This window comes from Emydura macquarii, unplaced genomic scaffold (genome assembly GCF_026122565.2).
Source record: "Emydura macquarii macquarii isolate MOO-44397 ecotype Brisbane River unplaced genomic scaffold, CSIRO-AGI_Emac_v2 contig_2325, whole genome shotgun sequence".
NCBI classification, from domain to species: domain Eukaryota; kingdom Metazoa; phylum Chordata; order Testudines; family Chelidae; genus Emydura; species Emydura macquarii.
Window position 1 is genome coordinate 152,877 of NW_027132462.1, and position 25,866 is coordinate 178,742.

At 46.8% G+C, this 25,866-nt stretch overlaps 2 protein-coding genes across 2 annotated transcripts; both read right to left on the minus strand.

Moving 5' to 3' along the window:
• Positions 1-9,424: 9,424 nt before the first annotated feature.
• Positions 9,425-10,433, minus strand: LOC137161576 (olfactory receptor 51G2-like). Its single transcript, XM_067560956.1, has one exon. The coding sequence runs from the start codon at positions 10,358-10,360 to the stop codon at positions 9,425-9,427; it is 936 nt and encodes a 311-aa protein (XP_067417057.1). The 5' UTR covers positions 10,361-10,433.
• An 11,566-nt stretch (positions 10,434-21,999) lies between these two features.
• On the minus strand, positions 22,000-22,935 carry LOC137161577 (olfactory receptor 51G2-like). The gene has a single exon (XM_067560957.1). The coding sequence runs from the start codon at positions 22,933-22,935 to the stop codon at positions 22,000-22,002; it is 936 nt and encodes a 311-aa protein (XP_067417058.1).
• Between the last annotated feature and the right edge of the window lie 2,931 nt (positions 22,936-25,866).

The window sequence follows — 25,866 nt, forward strand, 5'->3', positions numbered from 1 at the left end:
GACTCTCAGCTGATTGGTTCAGTGTATGCCAGCTTTAACCCCGTCACGGCCAATGGCAAACTGCAGGAAGCCCAATCCCAGGGGATGCTTGGTGATGCCACCAAACTAGACAGGAGCACAAGTCCTGCCCCAACCCAGATTCCTGCAATCCAGGCTGTCAGCGCTGTGCGAAAGGCTCAGAGGAGTCACAGGCCGAGTGGTACCGATGATGCTCTTACAGCTGTAATACAATAAATCAGACTAATAATAGTTATGTAGTATCAGTTTTCTCCCTGGCAGCCCCCTTTTCTGCATTACAAACCCAGGGTGCAGGCTGGGGGAGGAAGATTCCACACAGCTCCAACCTGGAAATTTCCCTCAGATTGTTCCAGTAGGGCAGGTCCCTTCCCTTCTCCCTGAGATATAAACAGGGTGACCCAGCATCCATGGATCCCCAAAGCTATGCACAGATCTCAGTGATCCCCCGATAGCCAGGCCCTCCCACCCACAGTCTCTGTGCCTCCACAACTGCTCTAGGACTCCCCCCCCTAGCTCCCTGGGAGCACAGGTTCATCAGAGTAGTCACTGCCCACAGGATCTGCTGAATGGGCCATTGTAGTGGGTGGACAGGGCTGGACTGAGAAGGGAAGGCTGGTTAGAGTAGCTGGTGAGCCACAAAACTCCAGTCACAGACTCTGGGGGAGGTTTAGACTTTTCCATACCCAGAGTGCAGCCAGAGACTCAGGCAGTGCCACCTTCATTCCAATTTCTCTTTGGACATCAAATAAAAGAATCTTAGAAGATCACATTTGGAAAGGACCACAACAGGTATCTAGTCCAAACTCCTGTTCAGTCCAGGACCAGACCCAACTAAATCATCCCAGCCACGCTTTTGTCAAGCCAGGCCTTAAAAACCTCTAAAGATGGAGATTCCACCACCTCCCTAGGTAACCCATTCCATTGCTTCACCACCCTCCTAGGGAAAAAGTTTTTCCTAATGTCCAACCTAGACCTCCCCCACTGCAACTTGAGACCCTTGCTCCTTGTTCTGTCATCTGCCACCGCTGAGAACAGCCTAGCTCCAACCTCCCGGTAGTTGAAAGCCACTATCAAATTCCCTTTCACAGTTCACTTCTGGAGACTAAAGAAGCCCAGTTCCCTCAGTTTCTCCTCATAAGTCATGTCCACATCTACCACTCCTCCCAGCTTAGTGTCGTCAGCAAACTTGCTGAGGCTGTGATTCACTCCATCCTCCGGATCCTTATTAATGTTGCAGAAAACAGGCCCCAGGACTGGCCCCATTTTACTGGCTGTTAAAAAGACAATGAACTATTGATCAATACCTGTTGAGCCTGATGATCTAGTAAGCTTTCTATCGGTCTAATAGTGCATTCTTCCATCCCATACATCTTTAACTTGCTGTCAAGAATACTGTGGGAGACCATATCAAAGCTTTGCTAATGTCAATGTATATCCTATCCATCGCTTGCCCCACATGCGCAGAAGTAGTCTTCTCATCATAGAAGGCAATCAGGTTGGACAGGCGTGAATTGCCCTTCTGTATGGGTTTATGAGCCCCTCAGTGAAACTTAGCGGGTCTGTTTGGCTGGTATCTCTTGAGGAAGCAGGGCCCTGAAACAGACACTGCCCCAGGGCCACTGGAGAGAGGCCAACTCAGGTCAGCCTGATTGACAGGGAGGGCAGGCCAATAAGGGAGCCAGGAGGGTGAGGAGACCCTGTCCTCCATATGAACTGGAGCTGCCTGGGCCAAGGCTAAGAGCGGGGACGAGCTAAGGACAGAGCAGCCGGTGGCTGGGCGATGAGAGAAGAAGCCCAGGCTGCAGAGCTGAGCTGAGCTGAGGTCACTTACAGCAGCAGAGCCAAATGGGATCCCAGAGAGCTGATCTGGGCACAGCTGCACTGCGCAGAGCCGAGCAGGAACTGTGGCTTAAGCTGTCTAAGGCTGGGTGCGGTGAGTGAGCGGCTGTGGGGAGCGACGTGGTCCAATGATGTAAGGGGGACCCTGGGCAGGGCCCGGTGCAAGGAGATGTCCCCAGCCCAGAGGCCACACAGACCAGACTCTGAGGGGGGTCATGACCCCAATGGGGGTTGAGGGGCTTATGCTGGGGAGAATGGCCCTGGCCCCCAGAGCCCGTGTCTGACCTGTGGCATCCCAGCTGCGGAGCCAGGCCTGGGCAGGGGCCTGTGATGTGTGACACAGACTGTGAGCATCCGTCACACCCCAGAGACTCTGTGTGTGAGGCCTCCCGGGCCAGGGGCAGTGTTGGGTTGAAGGAAAACACCCTTCTCGTCTTTTCTTCTTTTTGTCTTTGATGTTTGGTTGCTGTTTGTTCAATAAATTGTTTCTCTGTGCACTGTATGCACTGATCAGTGGGTCAGGGAAGCGCTCAGTGCAGAGTTAGTGCCCTGGAGTGGGGACTCCATAGCCCCTGCCCTAAGGGACCAAGGCAAAATTTGCGGGTTGAGCTTTTGGAATCCTGGGCCCAGCCTTGTTGGGGTTACGGGGACCCCACCACACAGGAGAGTGGAAGGGGAGCCCTCGAGGTCAGGCAGGCCTCTGGGTAAAGGGAGTGGGAGTGAGGACTCAGATCCTTTTGCTAGCCAACTCCACCGGAGTAGTGTGTGAGCCAGGAAAGTTCCCCACAAGAGCGGGACTATTCTCCCGCTTACATAATTGGTGTCACGAACGGGATCCCTTCCATAGGATCCACCCCATTGGTTAACTGGTTGAGTTCTGGTAGCACGGTCTAAGTCTATTTTAGACCCTACCATGGGTGGAATTGAAGAATTACAGGCAGAGTTTGCTGAACTCCAGCACAGATTTTGAGACCAAGCTGAGGCATTACAATGAGCCAGAGAGAAGCCTTATTGTTGTCTAAGGCAGTAATAGACCAACAGAGAGCAAAAGCTAAGAAACCTCCTACCATTTATGTCCCACGGGAGCAGAAGGTCACAGAATTCAGCAGCTTCCCAACAAGACCAGGAGACATAACAGAAGAGGAATGGATCAAGTCTGTGAAGGTGGCTATGTTGTACTATAAGTACCTGAAGGAGTACATGTGGATTTCATTGAAGAACGCCTTATGGGCCAGGCCAAGGCCACAGTAAATTTCATGGCACAGGCAGAAAAAGCAGATGTGGAAAAAGTGTTTGAACTCCTCCTAGAAGTTTCTGGAGACAAGGTACCTACTGGAACCTGATTAAAGGAGTTCTTCGAGAGAAAATAGGAGCCCCATGAAACTGTCCTGGCATACACATATGATGTCCATGATAAAAGAGCAAGGTGGAGTCGACGAGTCCTACACCCAGATATGGTTCTGAAAGAGCAGTTAGTGCTGGGGCTCCGAGATGACTCCCTCCGCCGGGAAATGAAAAGGAGGTTTAAGGAAGAGCCTGGTAAGATGTTCCATGAACTAATGCAGGCTACTATTACATGGTCTGAAGAAGAGGAAGTTCTGGTGGAAGAGACAGCCAAGCCTGACACCCGTACACGAAGTGGGGGCCTAGTGAATGCAACTACTGGGGAAAAGGCCCTGCCCCAAACTCAGTTAACACTAGAAAGTTTAAGTGAAGTGCTCCAGAAACTGACAATCCAGCAGGGGGAGATGCTGAAAGCGTTGACCGAGGTGATGAAAGCAAAGAACGTCGCTAGCATACCAAAGCATCCCAAGGCCTCAGGGCCCTGAAGATCCACATATTAGCCAGGATTGTCCACTGAGAAAGAGACCGGGGATCCAGGCAACTGAAACCCAAGGGGACCAGGAGGAAGGAACCCACTGCCAGGAGAAGGCCGGGTGGAGACAGAAGGGTTTCTACGTCTGTCCCTAGGAAAACGGCAGCATGCCAGCAGTCAGGAGGAAGACCCTGATGATGGTAGTGTGTTTAATGACTTCTGTGGTCGAGCATTTGGAGAGTGCTTGACAATGTAGGTAACCAATGCAGGTGTGAGGACCCGCTGCTTGATAGACACTGCCTCCGAAATCACCACTATTTCCAAATCTTTCCTTTAGGTAGCTTTGGAAGTGAGAGATCTGACAATGCACAATACTCAATTTGTACAGTTGATGGCATCTAATGGACTAACCATCCCTGCTGTGGGGTGCCTTGAAGCTGACATAGGGTACATGAGTCGACTGATTCCCGGGAAATGTATCTTTATCCTCTGGGACACAGCTTCAGAAAATACTTTAATGGAGAACAAGGTCCTGGGAATTCTTGGGATGAATATTATCAGAGAGATGAAAGAATTACTAATGATAGGGGAAGGGACCTGGGAGATGAACCGTCATGGGCAACCTAAAAAGGATGCTACGCTGAAGTGGAGTGGAGAGACAGGGCCGTTTCCCAGGTCCCATGCGACAAATAGGCTATGTTAAGGTGGCAGGAAGACAGAAGGTGGTTATACCTCCCTGGGGTGAGAAGATTATTGATGGATGTGGCCGGGTACCAAGTGACTGTTGAGCCAACACTTGGGACCAGTCTCCCTAATGGGCTCTTGGTTGCAAATGTACTTGCTAATGCCAGCAAAGGAAAAGTGCCAGTCAGGCTGTTAAACTCAAGTGAGAAATCCGTAAAATTGTGTCCCCGGACCAGAGTGGCAGAGGTACACTGACCTGAAGGAGTGGTCCCCCCAGTGAGGGTGGTTTTGTAAGAAGACTGGGATGAGCTGTGGATGACAAAAGTAGAAAAGAGAGCACAGTCCATATTACCACAAGTGGCACCTGATGGGGAGCTACCCATTCCAGTTCAAGTGGACCTCCAGAGCTTAACCCCTACATAAGCTAGTCATTTGGAGGCACTACTGGAGAAACATCAAGATGTCTTTTCCAGAGATGAGCGAGACTTTGGCTACACCACCAGGGTGACACATCAAATACCCACTGGAGATGCTGTCCTGATAAAGCAGAGACACCGGAGGATCTCCCCACGAGTGTTCCAGGAGGTAAAAAGACATATCCAAGACCTAGTGGCCCAAGGTGTCCTTAAAGAAAGTCACAGCCCCTGGACATCACCTGTAGTGCTCGTAATAAAAAAGGATGGTAGGGTGCGATTCTGCTGTGAATACAGGAAAATGAATGAGGTGACGTGCAAGGATGCCTATCTGCTACCCCATGTGGAAGAGTCACTGGATGCATTAGGAAGTGCAAGAGTGTTTTCAACCCTCGATCTAACTGCTGGTTACGTCCAGGTGGCAATGGAAGAACAAGACCAGGGAAAGACCACAGTGACAACTCGGTTTCGGCTATTCGAATGGACCCTTTTGCCCTTCGGCTTTTGCAATGCACCTGCTAAGTTTCAGAGGCTAATGGATGGTGTATTGAGATGGTACTGAGATGGTGCTGATATACCTGGATGATGTCATTGTGTTTTCCAAAGATTTCCAGAGTCATATGGAAAAATTGGACTTGGTTTTCACACGGTTGAAGGAACGCGGGTTGAAGCTGAAGCCAAGCAAGTGTTGCCTCCTATGTGTAAAAGTCAGATTCTTGGGCTATGTGATTTCGAAGGATGGAATCCAGGTAGATGAGGAGAAGACCAAGGTGCTGGAAAATTGGACAGTCCCCAAGAACACCAAGCAAGTACAGCAGTCTCTCGGCTTCATGAAGCTATTACAGACGATTTGTTCCAAAGTCTGCGCACATTGCTGCCCCCCTGTATGGACTAGTGGGCCAACTGGCTCAGAGGAAAGGAAAAGACCAATGCTTTGTATGGGATGATACCTGTCAGGCAGCTTTTAATTAGTTAAGACACTGGCTAATGTCACCACCTGTACTCCCATACCCCGACTTTAGCCTGCCATTTATAGTGACAACTGATGGAAGTCTGCAAGGCCTGGGCGCAGTGCTCAGCCAGAGGCAAGTGGGGGCTGAACGTGTGATCACATATACAAGCCGAGGTCTGAGAAGATCAGAAAGAAATGACAAAAACTACAGTGCATTTAAATTAGAATTGCTGACCTTGAAATGGGCTGTCACTGAAAAATTTCAGGATTATTTAGTGTAATTTAAGTTCACGGTGATCTCGGGTCACAATCCACTCTGATACCTTTCAAGGACTAACTTAGGTGCAGTTGAACACTGCTGGGTGCCCCTACTTGCTGAATTCACTTTTGAAGTACAGTATTAAACTGGAAAGCAGAATGTCAGTGCAGGCACCTTGTCTAGATTGTCCCTATAGGAGGAATCAGAGGAAGGCAGAGATCTGGAGAAAGATTTCCTTGTCATTCCTGCAGACGTTGTGCAGATCTGTCTGTGACTAGAACATCCAAGGCCTGAGGATGACGTGCCGGTACAGGATGCAGTACAAAACCTGGTAAAAGGGGATAACACAATAATCTCAGGGTGCTCATGGGAGTAGATTCAAACTCTGCAATGAGAAGGTGACGTCGGACCTGTTTTAGCAGCAGTCACGAACCGAACGAAACCGGACCAAGTATTTAAGGTCAAATACCTCCAGTCTAAGAAGCTGGCCAGACAGTGGGAATCACTTAGATTACACCGCCGAGCGCTGTTCTGGTTGACATACCATCCCCGAGATGGTGAAAAAGTGTAGCAGTTAGTGGTGCCTGTGTCACTATGCCAGCAAGTTTACAAAGCCAGGTATGATCATGGGGTGGGGGGGGGGGGGCATTTTGGAGACAGGAGCACTCTTGTGGTGATGAGGAGAAACTACTATTGGCTAACGATGAGTAGTGACTTGCAATAGTGGATCTGTCAGTGCAAACGGTGTGCCCTAGCCAAGGATGTGTTCCCCTCACCTGAGCCCCTTTGACTTGTACTAATGTGACTGCCCCAATGCAGGTCTTAGCCATGGACTACATACGACCAGAGACATCTTCAGAGGGGTATAGGAACGTATTGGTTCTCACGGACGTGTTTACCCGATTCACTGTCGCAGTTCCAGCTAAAAACCAGATGGCACGGAAAATGTCTGAAGCCCTCATAAAACACTGGTTTGTGTACTATGGTTGTCCAGCACAGTTACATTCAGACCAGGGAAGGAATTTTGAATCTGAGGTGATATCAGAATTGTGCAAACTCTACAGTATAGCCAAAAGCCGAACAATACCCTATCACCCACAAGGAAACACTCAGTGCGAAAGGTTTAATCGTACAATGCATGACATGCTAAGAACACTCCCAGCTGAAAAGAAGAGAGACTGGCAGGAACACATTTTGATTTGGAGCTTGACTGGAAAATAGAGGATATTCCCACCATGAAAAATTTTGACCCATGGTAAAATGTTTCTTTTTCATCCATTTGGAGAGGGTTTCATATAAAACTGATTTTTCCTTGAAATTATACTCCGTTGCCATGGGGCTGCTGACAGAAACAGGTGCTGCCCCCCGCCTTACTGGCTCCCTCATTGGCCTGCCCTCCCTGTCAATCAGTCTGACCTGAGTTGGCTTCTCTCCACTGGCCCTGGGGGCTGTGTCTGTTTCAGGGCCCTGCTTCCTCAAGAGATACCAGCCAAAAAGACCCACTAAGTTTCAGTAGGGGGCTTACACTGCCCCCTGCTAATATTCTGCCACACCCACGATTTTCACACCAGTGCATCTATGTTGCATATTAACAGCATTTAGCAGCATCTTGTTATAAATAAAACACACCATAGAGTTCATAACATAACCATTCCTAAGTTTAACAGGTGGTACACCCTCATTAGTTCTCTGGGATCTTCTTAAGATTGGTGGTTCCTCATCCATATTCCCTACGCTCCTGTCCTCGGGTAACACTTGGTCAGTTTGTGGGGTCTGGCCATTTTCATTATGGTTTGGGGTTGCCCCACTCTGTTACCCTCGATATTCGGTTTGTGGGACTAGAACCATTCCCCCATGGGTTTCAGTCTCCTCAGGGCATGCTGGCCTACATCTCCTATGGTCCCTGATCAGACTAAGGGTGCAATGTTTTAGCTGGTCCGTATGTACTACTCTCTCAGGGCCTCCTCGTTCAGGCCGGGTAGTGTAAACTGGCAACTCGGGGTTCTTGTGAGCAACTACAATGTATGGATTCGACTCCCACTTGTCCTGTATTTTATTGTGCCTCCGGTGTCTATGGTTACAAACCAGTACATGGTCACCAGGCCTGATGAGACCCCCAATGGACTTGCGAACATACGTCCTTTTCCTACTTTGGAATGTGTCTTTAGCTGTACCGAGAGCAACTTCACAGGCAGTCTTCAGTCTGTCATGGTGACCTTTGACCCAGTCATCCAAATTAGTCATTGCATCCTCCTCAGGGACCTCTCTGCCCAGAATATCTAAGGGCAACCTGGGATCTCTCACACACAAGAGATAAAAAGCATAATCGGTGGACGAATGAATGTGCCTGTTATAAGCCAACACCAGCTCAGGGAGATGTGATAATCTATGTGTTTGATAATTCTTTACTATCATCTTTGGAATCAATTTGTCTGGTACAGAAGTTTACTGACCTATAATTGCTGGGATAGCCTCTGGAACCTTCTTTAAAAATTGTTGTTACATTAGAAATTCCCAAGTGATCTGGAACAGAAGCTGATTTAAATGATAAGTTACATTACAAAGTTAGCAGTTCCACAATTTCATGTGTGTGTACCTTCAGAACTCTTTGGTGAATCCCATCTGGTCCTGTGCTCATATGTTATTGTTTAATTAATCAATCTCCTGATGACAAGTGCTCTATGAGGGCTAGGGTTTATTATTAAGCCCTGGGTGAAGAATCCCTGTATAGCCAACTGCTGGATCCCATCCTACTCCAGGTCCATCGTGCTTGTGCATGGCTTTGGTGCTACTAAATGCACCAGATACCAGATCCAAGTGCCTAGTTTGGCATGAAAGTGCCCAGGGATCATGTTCTACTTTGGGTGCTTCACATCCCCAGCCACACTCTTGGACCAGAAAAAGACTGAAAAATAACAATAAATTCTGCTCTAAACCCAGACCCAAGACAATTGAGTGAGATTGATATTAACATATTTTATTTAAAATATGCATAATGAATTTGTGGAGATCCTGGCCACCAGCTGCTGTTGCTTAGGAGATTAGGAGGATTCAAAAAGGACAGGACTTTTAACATCTGACAGGATCACGTACAGCTGTGTGCAACAGGAGCACAAAAAGGAGAAGTGTTTTGATCTCTTATATTTAGAGGTCATTACCTTCTGCTCCCATCCTGTGGCTGGGAAAAGGAAGTAGGGTCTTGTGGGTAAGGCAGGGCACCAGGAATAAGGCAACTCACATTTACTTCCGAGCTCTGGCACAGACTCCCTGTGTGACCTTGGACCTTGAGTTGCAAAGCAGTGTAGAAACCACAGAAACAACTTGTGCACTTGACCGGCTGGATGCTCTGCTGCCCCAGAGATGCCCCCTCGCTGTGGAGAGTCAGGATAGCAAGGAGCCAGTTACAGGGTTTGATTTTCTGGAGCTGCTGATGAACTGAACCTTCACTTGATGAACACCCTGATTATTCTTGCACGAATGTGTTTGGTTTTCATGCTATACACAATTGGATTCATCAGGGGCGGGACCAGCAAAGACACTTCTCCCAGGACATTCTGAAGCAAGGGAGAGGAGCTCTTCACGAATCTGTATATCACAGACAAGCCAAACGCTGGCACGTAGGAAAGCAGGACGACGCAGGCGTGGGAGACGCAGGTGTTCAGGGCCTTGAGGCGCTCAGCATGGGAAGTGATGCTCAGCACGGTTTTGAAGATCATCACATAGGATAAGAGGATGAACAGCAAGTCCAACCCCACTGAAGAGACTGTCATAAAGAAGCCATAGATGATATTGACTCTGATATCTGAACAAGCCATCGTCATGACCTCCTGGTTCAGGCAGTACGAATGGGAGAGGATGTTGGCTTGACAGTATCGGTACTGTTTCAGGAGAACGGGTAGTGGGAATATTAGGGCCACCCCTCTTATCAGAGACACCAGTCCCATCTTGGCTATTCTTGGGGGAGTTAAGATGGAATCATATCTCAGTGGGTTACAGATGGCAACAAAGCGGTCAAAGGCCATGGACAAGAGCAGGCCGGATTCAGTGCAGGAAAGGGAGTGGATGAAGAACAGCTGGGCAAAACAGGCATTGTGGCTGATCTCCCTAGAGTTAAACCAGAATATGCCCATTGTTGTCGGCATGGTGGATATCAATAAGCCAAGGTCTGTGACGGCCAACATGGAGAGAAAAATGTACATGGGCTCATGGAGGTTTGGATCTGTTTTTATAATGAACAGAATGACTGAATTTCCTAATACCGAAGTAAGATACATTAAGCAGAAGGGGATAGAAATCCAGACATGGATGTCTTCCAGCCCAGGTATTCCGGTGAGAAGGAACACTGCAGGTTGGAATTTGGTGTAATTTACAGCTGACATGACCCACTGGGCAGGTCTGAGGAGTTTTGAACTTTACTTCCTGAAAGGAAAAGTAACAGGAGACTAGATGATATTGAATGAGACATCATTCTGCTCTCAGTGCAAGTCTATAGATTTCCAGGAGCTCAAGCAAGGTTAGCACAAACATAGTCTTGGATTTACACATGATGATTGTCTGTTCTATTCTTTTCTTCTGAAGCACTTGGCATATGCCGCTGTTGGAAGACTGGATACTGGGCTAGATTGATCATTGGTCTGACCCATGGCCATTCTTATGTACTCCACCTATACAAAGATAGATATTGCCAGATTGGATCAGACCTGTAGTCCATCTAGCCCAGTATCTAGTGGCCAGTAGCAGACGCTTCCGAGAAAGATAGAAGACCACCTGCATTAGACAGGTATGAAATAACCTGCTCCCAGAGAAAGCTTCCTCCTGACACGCACTAGATAGACAAATTTTATGGTGTAAATCAGTAAAGTTAATAGCTCTCCCAAGACTTTTTAAAAAAAATTCCCTCTCCTGTAATTGGATTTTCTGGTTACCCATATAAACACCCAGTCCCTCTTTCAATCCTACTAAACTCTTGTTCTCATTAATATCTTGTGGCTGTAAGTTCAATAGCGTTCTTCAGCCCTCTGTGATTTAATAATTGTGACCTTGTTGACCACAATGTAAAAATGGTCATTGTATTTATCTGTCCTGCACTGTTGCTATTTATAAATGTTTCATTCCTTCATCATATATATATTTTTCTGTTTTCTATTTCTGAGACCCCAAATTACGCCACTGCCTCTTTGCAGTACACAGGAAAAATTCTTAGTGCCAGGTTCTGAATTCAGAAACCTCGACTGCAACAGCATCACTCCAGATTTACATGTGCAAATTCAATCAGAATCAAGCTCTATTAACTTTCACTTACCACATGCTCTCGGTGATACACTCTGACCTCCAAGAATCCCTCCAAGAGAATCTGAATGCTTTGCCCCACCAGTGTTGTCTGGCTGCAGAGAGGTCGATCATCCCACAGGTTTCTCTTTATCCTCACAGGACCCGCATCCTCTCCTCATGTGAGGGTTCTGTAGATATTTGGCAAGGTCCAAGCTAACACAATGAGTTACTTCAGCTGGGTGGGGGTGGGATTGTTGGTCCAAATGATGAATAGTGCACACACCAGTGTGACAGAGTGCTGAGCAAGAACTGCTTACTCTGCCCTCTGTCGTGCCATCTTCAGTTTAGGGAAGTAAATTGGAGATGGCTGGAGAGAAACCTGCCCCTAGTTAGAGAACCGGAGACAGCTGCCCACTCATTTATCCTTGGGGTGCATTAAGTGCTGAGAGGAGGAAAGACAGGGGAGGGAGGCAGGAAGTGGAAGTAGAGCGATAGCTCCTCCCTCCTTTATGCACACACTAGAAGGGAAGCTTTGCACAGTGAAAAGGTGGTGGGTGCACAACCTGTAAATTAAACTGCACCAGTGGTTACTGAACTGAGGGTCTCCCTCTGACTTTGTGAACGCAGCAGAAGCAGAAGCAGGGCAGGCACTGCAACACCCTGCTACAACTGGTTTTGCACTAATATCCACTTGAGAGTGCAAGTTACTTCAGTGACACTCGTGTAACCAGTGATGGGTGTAAATTACATACAGCCACTATATGATCCCCTGGATGGCACCTCATCTCTACTCTTTGCTTGAACACAGACCAGCAATTCTATTGTTTCATGAGCTTTTGAAACGTTCTGCACAATAGCGTAGAATATAAAAAGAATAGTTAATGGGTTTTGTGCTTTAAGATAGAATAGTAAAGTATATAGCTGGGAAAAGGGCTGGAAGGACCTGATAAGGGCTGTCTAGACGCTAGCACAGCACAAATAGAGGGCAGACATAAAAACAAAAGCTGACCAAGTTGACCACACCAGGCTGAGTGGTGCCTGGAAGTACCTGCAAGTCAGGATAACTAAGCAGAAATGCTCACTGATCATGTCATATGACAAGGCAAGTAAATTGTCAGCCTGACAAGTAATCTGTAACAAGCAAGCTGTGACAAGTGACAAGTTGATCAGTTTATGATTATTTAACCCCCCAAAAGTCAGTGGCACTTTGGACTGCAGCCCGCTGGGATCCTCGGTAGCTGGACTGAGCCCTTCTATGAACCAGCAGTGTCCAAGAGTCGATTTGGGGCTTAGGGAAAGAAGCGCTTTTGGTAACATAAAAGCCCTACCGGCCGCTCTGAGTCCACGAATAGTAGCAGAATTGTTGTGTGCATGATTCTGAATTTAAGTGTTCCAAGCAACTGCTGGTCTATTAGCAGGACACATAATCATTCAACTGCTCTCTGAACGAAGAGTTAAGAGCACAAACCCATTGCAAACAGAATTTGGAATACCTCTGAAATATTTTCTAAAGCAAAAGCCATTAAGTAGTTAAGTTACTCCTGCTGCAACACCTCTGCTGCTGGCTTTCGATAGACATGCATGTAATGAACATTTGTTTTGTAGTAACTGTATTACGATGAAAAGTTTTGGCATAATATTTATAGAACCATACTTTAGCACACACGTGAACCCATTCTTTCTCCTCGGATCTTCTTTCAGGGATGATTTCTCAGGTTAGAGGGGGACCTATGACATAACGTGTGTCAACTGGATTTCTTCAGAACTTGAAAAGATTGCAGCTTCTCGGTCCTCATTTCATTGCCTGTCAGCAAACGAAAGTCTATGGAATCTTTTGCAGCTAGTAGCTTAACTAACCTGGGGTTAGTAGCTGACTGGTTCTCCTCAGATTCTATTACGTCAATCTGCAGCCTTTAGCTGGAGTTTTGCAGGCTTTGGGATCAGCATATAAAATATCTATTTCCTGGACTTTAACTCCCTAGTACAGTGGTTTGCAATCTTTTTTGATTTCTGGACCACTACAAAATGTGAAATGCAGGTGCAAATACCTTTGGAAATCTTACACCTAGTCCACAGACCCCCAGATGTCCGAGGACGACTGGTGGAAAAACACTGCATTGAAACCCAGCATTTGTTTCTATCTCTCTCTCTCTCACACACACACACACAGAGCGTGGGGAAGTCAGAAGATGCTCATTTTGCCTCAGTTCCCAAAAGGGTGGGGATGCTTGAGATAAGAGACAGGTACAGACTGTTGTTTTAAAACCCTTTTTTTCCCCAGGTGACACTTTTTTCCTACTGTTCAGATTAAAAGATAATTTGGTTCTAGATGACTGCCGGGTCACCACAGGTCACAGACTCCCAAAGGGACAAACCAAAGTTGCAGAACATGTTTGACCTGCTAGGCAAAGCCAGTTGACCCACGCTGTGCTGTAGCCCAGGATCCAGTCTGAGGGTGGGAGAATGATGGGATTCCACCCCAGGAGAAGGAAAGAGACTAGTCTGACATCTGGCATTTGGAGACCAGAGAGGGGGCAGAGATGCCGGTAGCCCTGAAACTGTGAGGGGTTTTACAGGGCAGAACTGCTGCAGCCCTCATCCAGTCAGGAAACAGAACAATTCAATTTGCCTTAGATGACTGGTAACTGTGAGGGGTTTCTAAATGACAGAAATTTCCTTAAGCAAATGAACTTGAGGTGGTTTGGTAAATACTCATATTCCATGGGCTCTTCTCTAGGCCAGAGAGCACGGCACCTCTCGAAATGGGACCCACTGAGAAATACTGATTCGGGGCATTGTGGTTTTCACATTCCGAGCTCGCTTTCTATCTAGGATTTCCATATACCTGGAATGATCCTCCATTGGCCATGGGCACACGGAATGGAGGGTCCCCCAGCTACCTAGTGCTACCTGATCTCCAGCCCCTGTCATTGAGTCACACCCACAGCCCAGCAGAGTCAGCTGCCGCTGCACAGAACATCTGCCCATCTCAACAGCTGGCAGCATTTACCTTTCCCTTGGCGTTTGAAAGTTTAAAGACACAGAAACCTGCCAACGTACCCAATGCCTGTGAGAAGGGAAGCAACTGACAACAGAGGTCTGCACCCTAACGAAGAAGGAGTCAGCGGACAGCTTGCACGGGCAGGAGGCAGTGTCTGCTCAGACAGGCTGCAACTGTCCTTATGAAGTGTGTTTGTCCATTTCCTCGAGGTTCACTTGGCCACCTGGGACCCTCAGCTGATTGGTTCAGTGTGTGCCAGCTTTAACCCCGTCACGGCCAATGGCAAACTGCAGGAAGCCCAATCCCAGGGGATGCTCGGTGATGCCACCAAACTGGACAGCAGCACAAGTCCTGCCCCAACCCAGATTCATGCAATCCAGGCTGTCAGCATTCTGCGAATGGCTCAGAGGAGTCACATGGCTCCCTCAAGGGCAGCCGAGTGGTACCGATGATGCTGTTACAGCTGTAAACTTGCGAAAATGCATTAAATCAGAATAATAATATTTATGTAGTATCAGAATTCTCCCTGGCAGCCCCCTTTCCTGCATTACAAACCCAGGGTGGAAGACGAGGAGGAAGATTCCACACAGCTCCTACCTGGAAATTTCCCTCAGATTATTCCAGTAGGGGGGACATCCTTTCCCTTTTCCCTGAGAAATAAAGTGGGCGAAACATGCATCCATGGATCCCTAAAGTTACTCACAGATCTCAGTGATCCCCTGATAGCCAGGCCCTGCCACCCAAAATCTCTGTGCCTCCACAACTGATATAAAACCTTCTCCAGCTCCCTGGGAGCACAGGTTCATTGGAGATTTGTGACTACGGACTGTCACAGTAGCCACTGCCCACAGGATCTGCTGAAGGGCTGTTGTAGGGATGAAGAAGGCTGCATGGAGATGGGAAGGCTGCCTTGAGTAGCTGGATTGATATAGACTGGGCGGGAGGTTGAGACATTTCCAAACCAAGAATGCAGCCATAGACTCAGTCAGTGCCACCTTCTTTATGAGGAGAGGGAGATGAAAAGCCTCCAATTTCTCTTGGGAATCCAGGCAGCTGGATCTGAGCAGGGCCATGGCAACTGAATTTTCAGTGGAAAATGATCAGTTTTCTATGAAAAGCCACTCAAATGGGAGAAATTCTTTAGGTTCTGAAGTACAGGAGGTCAGACTAGATGGTCTAATGGTCCCTTCTGGCCTTAAATTCTATGAATCATTGCCTTGAGTGGATTGATATCTGGGATGCAATATAAAAATGTTGTTACTCTGAATGTTTAAATGCACTCCACAGGAAGATAGGCTGGCCAAGAAGAATCGGGATTATCTCAGTAAAAGCAGAACATATGGTCTCTTTATCCTCTAAACCAGGTATTTTCCTACCTTTGGGTGGAATCTTACAATTGTCCCACTCTTTCAGCTCGGTACAACACCTCGTCTATGCCAAATGCATATCATGATGCAAGTCAAACTGGTCACCTGAGTCTCTCCCTTTGGGTGCTTCTGACCAGAGCTATACAGTCACCACCAGCCTCCTTTAAACATGTACATTTATTAGCAGACAGCACAAAGCATTAGAGAAAATGGTTATAAAATAACAAGCAACTGTCACATGTCTGCACTCATCTATCTCACTCATCACTACAGGCTAAGTTAGACAGGCTTTGCTCTGGAAATACAGGAACAGAACCAACCAATGGGAATACAAAGAGCTCTAGGGACCCAGACTGGTTCCCCTGTGTCTCTGAGAAAGCACCTTCCCATGGGGCCGGATGCAATGCACCCGAGGGAGTTGGCTGAGGTGATTTCAGAGCCATTGACTGTTATCTTTGAAAGCTCTTTGAAAGCTCATGGCAATAGGGGGAGGCCCCTGATGACTGGAAAAAAGCAAATATAGTGCCCATCTTCAAAAAAGGGTGGAAAGAGGATCCAGGGAACTACAGACCGGTCAGCTTCACTTCAATCCCTGAAAAATCATGGAGCAGGTCCTTAAGGAATCCATTTTAAGGCACCTGGAAGAGAGGAAGGTGATAAGGAACAATCAACATAGATTCACCAAGGGAAAGTCATGCCTGACCAACCAGATTGCTTTCTATGATGAGGTGACTGGCTCTGTGGATGTAGGGAAGGCGGTGGATGTGATATACCTTGACTTTAGCAAAGCTTTTGATACTGACTCTCACAGTATTCTTATCAGCAAGTTAAAGAAGTATGGGTTGTATGAATGGACTATAAAATGGATAGAGAACTGGCTAGAGCATAGGGCTCAACGAGTAGTGATCAATGGCTCCATGTCTAGCTGGCAGCCAGTCACAAGCGGAGTGTCCCAAGGGTCGGTCCTGGGGCCGGTTTTGTTCAACATCTTCATTAATGATCAGGAGGATGGGGTAGATTGCACCCTCAGCAAGTTTGCGGATGACACTAAACTGGGGGGAGTGGTAGATACCCTGGAAGGTAGGGATAGGATACAGAGTGACCTAAACAAACTGGAGGATTGGGCCAAAAGAAATCTGATGAGGTTCAACAAGGACAAGTGCAGAGTCCTCCACTTAGGAAGGAAGAATCCCATGCACTGCTATACACTGGGGATCTACGAGCTAGGCAGCAGTTCTTCAGAAAAGGACCTGGGTGTAGCAGTGGATAAAAAGCTGGATATGAGTCAGCAGTGTGCCCTGGTTGTCAAGAAGGCTAATAGCATATTGGGCTGCATTAGGAGGGGCATTGCCAGCAGGATGCGGGAAGTGATTATTCCCCTCTATTCGGCATTGGTGAGGCCGCATTTAGAATATTGTGTCCAGTTTTGGGCCCCCCACTACAAAAAGGATGTGGACAAGTTGGAGAGAGTACAGTGGAGGGTAACAAAAATGTTTAGGGGGCTGGAGCACATGATTTATGAGGAGAGGCTGAGGGAACTGGGCTTGTTTAGTCTGCAGAAGAGAAGAGTGAGGGGGGATTTGATAGCAGCCTTTCACTACCTGAAAGGGGGTTCCAGGGAGGATGGGGCTAGGCTGTTCTCCGTGGTGGCAGATGACAGAACAAGGAGCAATGGTCTCAAGTTGCAGTTGGGGAGGTCTAGGTTGGACATTAGGAAAAAGTTTTCATTAGGAGGGTGGTGAAGCACTGGAATGGGTTACTTAGGGAGGTGGTGGAATCTCCATCTTTAGAGGTTTTTAAGCTGAGGCTTGACAAAACCCTGGCTTGGATGATTTAGCTGAGGTTAGTCCTGCTTTGAGCAGGGTGTTGGACTAGATCACCTCCTGAGATCCCTTCCAACTCTAATATTCTATGATTCTATGATTTGTTTACCCCTTTCTTGAGGAAGAAGGCTTTTCTCAAAGCCTCCCTGTGTGATCCTGGGCCCGGTCACCATCGTGCTCAGCTGTGCCTTTGTTACAGGAAAAAGGGTGAAGCTGACCTTTGAGCTGAGACTGCTTTCTCCCAGCCAGGCCATCTAAGATGACGCCTCCATGGCCATTGTTCCATTGTTTGGCAGTTAGACCCAATCAGCCCCAATGGCTTGAGCACACCAGTCTGGTGCGTAGTCTGAAACCCTTGGCTTCCCCGTGACACTCCAACCTTCCCCTCAGAGACCCAGCATCTAAACTTCACTGTGGGGAACAGATCCACAATCACCCTCGAGCACCCCGACATCTGCCCCTGATACCCAGGTGCTGGAATCACTGGGATTCCTGGAAGCCAACTGTCACAGGAGACTGTGGTAAGAAATCTATGACAGCAAAATATCAGGGGTGTTGCTATTTGGAACCCTGTCAGATCTGAACTTAGGGTCTCTCCTGCCCCCCTCAGCAGAGCATCTGAGCACCTTGAACATATTCATTCTCCTGCCACTTCTGTGAAGTAGGGAAGGGATGTTATCCGCTTGTGCGGAGGCTCAGAAACAGTCAGTGGCTTGTCCATGGTCACACAGGGCAAGGGAATCAAACCCAGCTTTTCTGCGTGACACAGCAGTGCCCAAACTACAGGGCCAATCAGCGAGCTGGACCAGCTGGATTCTTGCTGCCCCAGAGCTATTCCACTTCCAACATCATCTGCAAATGTATCTCCCTGAGTTCTCATCAAAGTGAAGTACCAGAAGGGACGGGAGACCTTTTGGGGTTTCCTCTATTTGTTCCCATACTGGTGGAGGATGTTATTTGGAGGACAGTACTGTCCGGGAAAGAGCGGAACTTTAAGGAAAGCTGGCTGGAGGGACAGGTCCTGAATTCAGGAGAGTTTAAAAAGTGAAGATGTTGATTAGGCAGGATGTCCACTCCCTATTTCGGCCTGTTTCAGGACTCTGTGCCACTGCGATCTAGATTCTGCACGTCCCACCCCCCAAACACACACACTGTGCGTGCCTGTATCTCCCCCAGTGAGATTTCCAATACTGCCTGTTTCCTCTAAGCCAGAAACATGCTTTTATTTTTACTGCATACTGATGCTTCTCATTCTCTACAGAACCAGACACACAGAACAGAGAGAGCCCCCCCCCCCCCCCAAAAAAAAATTGTCACCCTAATTACTTTGAACCACTAAGATGTGAGTTTAAGATTTCATCTACTGTCCTGTAAGTTCTTCTTTGGTCCAGATGAACTCACACATCCCTAGAGGCCACAGGACAACTCCAGTTTGAATCAGTGGAGGCTCATGGCCGGTGAAAATCTGGCCATTTATTTAAATCCCTAAATGTGGATTTAGGGTGAAATCCTGGCCCTGACAGCAGTTTTGCCATTGATCTGAATGGGAACAAGATTTCACTCTTAGTGTGGAACTTTAGGCTCCCTTCTGTGAAGATCCTGGCTTCAGGTCCCGAAGCAGTGAGAGCTATTCTGTTAAGGTGCTGAAAGAGTCTGAAGGAAGACCTCCTGTTTATGTGGCATCCTGAGACCTGTCATGAAAGATGGGGATTTCAAAATACAGGGGCCCTGATTTTGCTCTTAGTGATGCCAGTGTCAATCTGCAGTGAGCCACTGGAGGAAGAAGGTGAGAGCAGAATCTGGGCAGTGTGTGAAACCCTGTATGACCCATTCGTGCTGTGAAATCTCGGGTATCTCAGATACCGACTGCAGAGGCTTTGTGTACACTTCTTAACATGGCAGTAAAGATGCTGAATTGGAAAACTTCAGAGAACCAGAGGGAAAAACCACACAGACCAAAAAAAGGCAGATACTGAGACAGATAGAACACAGTAACAGACAAAGAAATGAGCTTAAAAACAAATATTTGTCTAAACTATTTACAATAAATCTTTATTTCCAACTTGACCAGGTAAATCCTTCGGTGTTTCTGACAATACTAAACAGTTCAGTTCTTTGTGCTGGAGAATTCCTGCCCGGATTGTTCTTGAGTTGAACTCTTCCCGCGCCCTTAGCACTAACTTTATTGCAGAAACAGGCAACTCACAGGAATCCCACACAGCAGAGACGTGTTGTGTATTTTGTCTTGCCTAATTGCCTAGGTTGCCGTAGCAACAGAGCTTAGCTTCTTGCCATAGCAATTGAGTTAGACTATTAGGGGATAGCTCAGGCCGTCCTGACTGGTGTTAGTGTTAGTTCAATAAAGACCCTCCGTGTGCTGCATCTCTCTGCGATCCTGTGCTGATTTCTCTTTCTGAATACAAGCTATTAAAAGGAACTCAGCGTAACAGGGAGGACATGTCCTTAATGTGACCTGAGAATGAGTGTATGAATCTCACGTCTCACACTCACAATGCTGGACAGGGACTTTTATAATACCTCTGTAGAGTACCTGTGGACTCTCAGGTTGGCCAGGACTCCTGAACATTTCCTTGAGCTCCGTGAGCAGTGGGAAGATCCAAAAATAGACCCTGGAGAATTTCAGCTTAAGAGCCTCCCCAGGAGTGAAGATTTTCTGGGCAAACTGAGTCTTACAGAAGTGATAGAGTTGTCCTACACTGCTAAAACTTCAGAGAGAAAAGAAGAGCCTTAGACGTGCTCATTTATCTATCAGCATTTCTGTGCTGCTGCTCATTGTCATAGAATCAGAGCATCTGCTGCTACTCCCAGCTGATGAGCCCTATGCTGAATCCCTCAGACCGTGACGTCCACGTGGACAGACACTTGCGCATCCTTGTTTCAAACATGGATTTCCACACTGAGTAACAGTCCCTCCCATCCGATAGCCTCTCTCTAACAGAGGCCAATACAGATTGCCCCAGTTTACTCATAAACCTCTCAGGGTGCAATATCCTGCCACGGGGAAGCACAGCTTTCTGAGCCCCCTTCAGACATCAGCACGTGCCCTGAAGCCTCTGGACTGACGGCCTTTGTCTCTTTATTCCAGCTACAGTAACTGCACAGACTATGATCAGGGTGGGGAGAGTGGAGGGAGATGTTCAGAGGTGAGTTAGGTGCCCACATTCAATGGATTTCTTTGTTAAGCCAAGTTGGTGACCAGCCATATTTACTATTGTCTCTGCACATGGGGATGGTTTGTTCCTGCGCCCTCAATAAGGTTTTTTTAAAATACAGCCAGCTCTCTTGGATTCCTTTCCCCCTCATATGAGCCTCCCAGGGGTTCCTGACCATCAGCTCCCTGAGGGAGTCAAAGTCTGCTTTTTTGAAGTCCAGGGGCTGTATCCTGCTGTTCTCCTTTCTTCCTTTTGTCAGGATCCTGAACTCAACCATCTAATGGTCACTGCTGCCCATGTTACCATCCACTTCTACTTCCCCTACCAATTCTTCCCAATTAGTCATGCATGATTTCCCTTTACATAAACCATGTTTACTCTTCCCCAAGGAATCATGTTCATCTATGTGTCTGATAATTCTGTTCTTTACTACAGTTTCAAACAATTTTCCTCGTACTGAGTTGGGCTTACTGGACTGTAATTGCCAGGTTCACCTCTGGACCATTTAAAAAAAAATGCCATCACATTAGTTATCCCCAAGTCATCTGGTACAAAAGCTGATTTAAATGATAAGTTACATACCACAGTCAGCGGTTCTACAATTTCATGTTTGAGTGAAACTTCAGAACTCATGGGTGAATCCCATGTGGTCCTTTGCCCACGTATTACTGTTTAATTTGCCAATCTCTTGATGACAAGTGCTAGATAAGAGCTAGGTTTGATTATTAAGCAGTTGATGAGAGATCCCTGGGCGTGGGTCTCACTAACACACACAGCTCTGCTTTGCCTGGGGGCCACATGGTGGGTTGGGGGGTACCACAGGCCTGCTGTGTGCAAAGCCATGCACGGGGGCAGAGAGCTCCCTGAATAGCTTCTCTTGGGACTCCTCCTATAAATGTATCTCACACGACTCAGTCATATACGCTGGGGTGAGGGCGCAGGGGAAGGGTGGGCGACCATGCCCCTGCAATAACCCCTCTCACAGCTGGTGCTGCTCTCATGGATCACGCAGCAGCCAGAGTGCTCAGGAAGGGCCAAGACTGAGACTGCAAAACAAATCTGCAGCTTTTCTCATGTCCCCTGGGTGTTTAACCAGAGACAGGCCAGAGACAGGTCACGGACAATGGGACAAAACATCCACGTTCCTTCCCTGAACTGACTGTATCCACAGCAATTCTGAGGTGTGAGCTGACATCGATACAGCTTTTTATGCGGTAACATCCCACTCATCCCCTGGCTGTACACAAACACAGTCACTATGTAAATGCTGCTGCCTATGACCATCCTGTTCCCCCAGTGCGCTGTCGTCCCTTAGGCGCTTGTGAATGAGATCAGTAGGTAATCTGTGTCACCAGCGATGGAGCTGGGTGACTAAAGGACCCTTCACTTTACAAACACCCTGATTATCCTCACACGAATGGGTTTGGTTTTCACACTGTACACGATTGGGTTCATCAGAGGCGGGATCAGCAAATAGACATTGCCCAGGACATTCTGAACCAAGGGAGAAGAGCTCTTCACGAATCTGTATATTACTGACAAGCCAATCCCTGGCATGTAGGCAAGGAGGACGACGCAGACATGGGAGAGGCAGGTGTTCAGGGCCTTGAGTCGCTCTGCGTGGGACGCGATGCTCAGCACTGTTTTGAGGATCATCACATAGGATAGGAGGATGAGCAGGACGTCCAGCCCCACTGAAGAGACTGTTACAAAGAAGCCATAGATGATGTTCACTCTTATATCCGAACAAGCCATCGTCATGAGCTCCTGGTGCAGGCAGTAGGAATGGGAGAGGATGCTTTCCTTACAGTATCGGTACTGTTTCAGGAGAATGGGGAATGGGAATGTGAGGACCACCCCTCTTAACAGAGACACCAGTCCCATCTTGGCTATTCTGGGCCTTGTTAAGATGGAAGCATATCTCAGTGGGTCACAGATTGCAACAAAGCGGTCAAAGGCCATGGACAAGAGCAGAGAGGATTCAGTGAATGTAAGTGAGTGGATGAAGAACAGCTGGGCAAAACAGGCATCATAACTGATTTCCCTAGAGTTAAACCAGAATATAGCCAGTGTTGTTGGCATGGTGGATATCATTAAGCCAACATCTGTGACAGCCAACATGGAAAGGAAAAGGTACATGGGCTCATGGAGGCTTGGATCTGTTTTTATAATGAACAGAATGAGTGAATTTCCTAATATGGAAGTAACATATACTAAGAAGATGGGGACAGAAATCCAGACATGGATGTTTTCCTGCCCAAATATTCCGGTGAGAAAGAACAATGCAGGTAGGAATTTGGTATCATTGACAGCTGACATGATGCACTGGGCATGTCCGAGGAGTTTTGAACGTTACTTCCTGAAAGGGAAAATAAGAGGAGACTAGATGATATTGAACGAGACATCATTCAGCACAAATGGTCTTGGATTTACACCACTGGTATGAAGATAGGCATTGCCAGACTGGGTCAGACCTGTAGTCCATCTAGCCCAGTATCCAGTGACCAGTAACAGATGCTTTAGACAAAGGTAGAAGAAGCCCTGCAATAGACAGCTGTGAGATAATCTGCTCCCAGACAAAGTTTCCTCCTGACACGCACTAATTAGACAAATTTCATGGTGTAAATCAGGAAAGTTTATAGCTCCTGCAAGACTTTAAATAAAAATCCTCACTACTGTAATTGGCCAGGCTCTCACTTCAGGAATGACTTAACAGTATTACTCCAGATTTACATGTGTAAATTTGATCAGAACAGGGCTCTATTTACTTTCACTTACGCAAAGGTTCCTGGTGATACACTCTGACCCCCATGAATTGCTCCAAGAAAAGCTAAAGTGGTTTGCCTAGCCAGTGTTGACTAAATCCTGAGAGGCTGATCATCCTAATGGCTTCTATTTACCTACACAGGACCTCATCCTCTCTCCAGACAAGGGTTCTGTAGATATTTGGCAAGTTCCAAGTTAACACAGACAGTTACTTCATCTCGGTGGGAAAGGGGTCGGCGTCACAAATAGTGACGAGTGCAAACGTTAGATTTCACTCACATGCAGTTGAGTGTGCAAGTGAGTTCATCCGTACTCATGTAACAGGTGATGGGCATAAATTACACACAAGCACTATATAATTTCCTTTCCTGAACCTCATCTCTACCCTTAGCTGAAACATAGACCAGTGGTTCTGTTGTCTCAACTTTTTGGAAAGTCTCACACAAGTATTTTGTGAACGACCCTGAATGTAAGTATTAGAAACAGATTCTGGTAATTTACCAGGTGACAGTGTCATGCAACTGCTCATTAAAGAAAGAATTATTAGCACAAACCCATTGCACAGTATATTTGCAAAACTTTCAAAAGCACTGGCTATTAAGTAGTAAAGTTATCACTCCTCTTTCCTGTAGAGATTCCAGCAACTCTGCTGGTGGCTTTCAATAGACATCCATGTAATGAAAGTTTGGTTTGTTATAATTGTATTACGATGAAAAGATTTGGCATTACATTTAAAGTAAACTGGTTCTTTCCCACCTCTTCTTCTTTCAAGGATGATTGCTCAACTTAGAGGGGGACCTAAAATGTAGCGGGTGTCATCTAGATATCTGGAGAACTTGAAAAGATTTTAGCTTCTCCACCCTCATTCAATCGCTTGTCATCAAAGAATAGTCTGGGAAATCCTCTGCAACTATTATCTCCTCTATCCTTGGGTTAGTAATTGACTGGTTCCCCGTGCCCCTTCTGTGATGTCAATCTGCAGCCTTTATCCGGATTGGTACAGGCATTGGGATCAGCCTATACATTATTCATTCTCTGGGCTCTCACTCTCTAGTACACTGGTTTTTAACTTTTTTCAGCTCCAGACCCCTACAAAATTTCAAATGAAGGTGTGAATACCTTTTGAAATCTAAAACATAGTCTGCAAACCCCTTGGGATCTGAGGACTACAGGTTGAAAACCACTGGCCTAGTAAAGAGTAACTCCAACACCTCTCATTTTGCTACAATGTGGGTTTGCGGAAAGTGGGTTTCAAAGTGAAATGCATGAGTATTCATGGAAAACAAACTGCACTTCACACATGAAAGTCATCTATTGCTCACTCTTTGACTGTCTATGTATTGTATTCATAAAATAGAATTCACCCTGGTACAGTATTGTGACAGACATGGAGCTGAGCTCCCATAATTATGAATGCTTAGGTTAAACCTAATTCATGGGCTGTTGATTTTATGGCTATATTGGGTTAAATATCGTGATTATTACCACTATGGCTAGTTGTAGTTTAATAACAAGCTGCTGGAAAACAAACAGGAAGAGAAACAAGAACTCAGGAAAAGCTATCTCTCACTAAACAGTTCAGGGAGGTTAAGAGACAGGCCCTGAGCTTCATGGAAATCAGAAGATGCTCAGACTGCCTCTACCCCCATCTGACTTGGAGGGTTTGAGGGACATTGATGAGAGACATCCTTGACCATGGGATGCTGTTCCAGAAAGAAGGATGGCTGAGCAGAGATGGGGTCCACTTAACGAGAAAGGGGAAGAGCATATTGGGATACATACTATCTAACCCAGTGAGGGGGGCTTTAAAAGAGGTTTGAAGGGGGTAGGTGAAGAACTTGAGATGCTAGTAAATAAACACAAATATGACATAGTTGGCATCACAGAGACTTGGTGGGATAATGCACATGACTGGGATATTGGTATAGAAGGGCACAGCTTGCTCAGGAGGGACAAGCAGGGAGAAATGGGAGGGGGTGTTGCTTTATATATTAAAAATGTATATACTTGGACTGAGGGTAAGATGTAAGTAGGTGACAGGCTTGTTGAAAGTTTCTGCGTAAGGACAAAAGAGGTAAAAAACTAGGGTGATGTTATGTTAGGGATCTACTACAGACCACCAAACCAGGAAGAAGAGGTGGATGAGGCTTTTTTTAAACAACTAACAAAATCATCCAAAGCACAGGACTTGGTGGTGATGAGGGACTTCAGCTACTCAGATATCCATTGGGAAAATAACACAGCAGGGCACAGACTATCCAACAAGTTCTTGGAATTTACTGGAGACAATTTTTTGTTTCAGAAGTTAGAGAAAACTACTAGGGGAGAGGCTGTCCTGGATTTGATTAGGACAAAGAGGGAGGAACTGGTTGAGAATTTGAAAGTGGAAGGCAGATTGGGCGAAAGCGATCACAAATGATAGAGTTCATGATTCTAAGGAATGGTAGGAGGAAGAATAGCAAAATAAAGACAATGGATTTCAAG

Excerpts from the sequence above, each read along its gene's own strand:
- LOC137161577 (XM_067560957.1), bottom strand. The coding sequence starts at position 22,935 with ATGTCAGCTGTCAATGATACCAAATTCCTACCTGCATTGTTCTTTCTC.
- LOC137161576 (XM_067560956.1), bottom strand. The coding sequence starts at position 10,360 with ATGTCAGCTGTAAATTACACCAAATTCCAACCTGCAGTGTTCCTTCTC.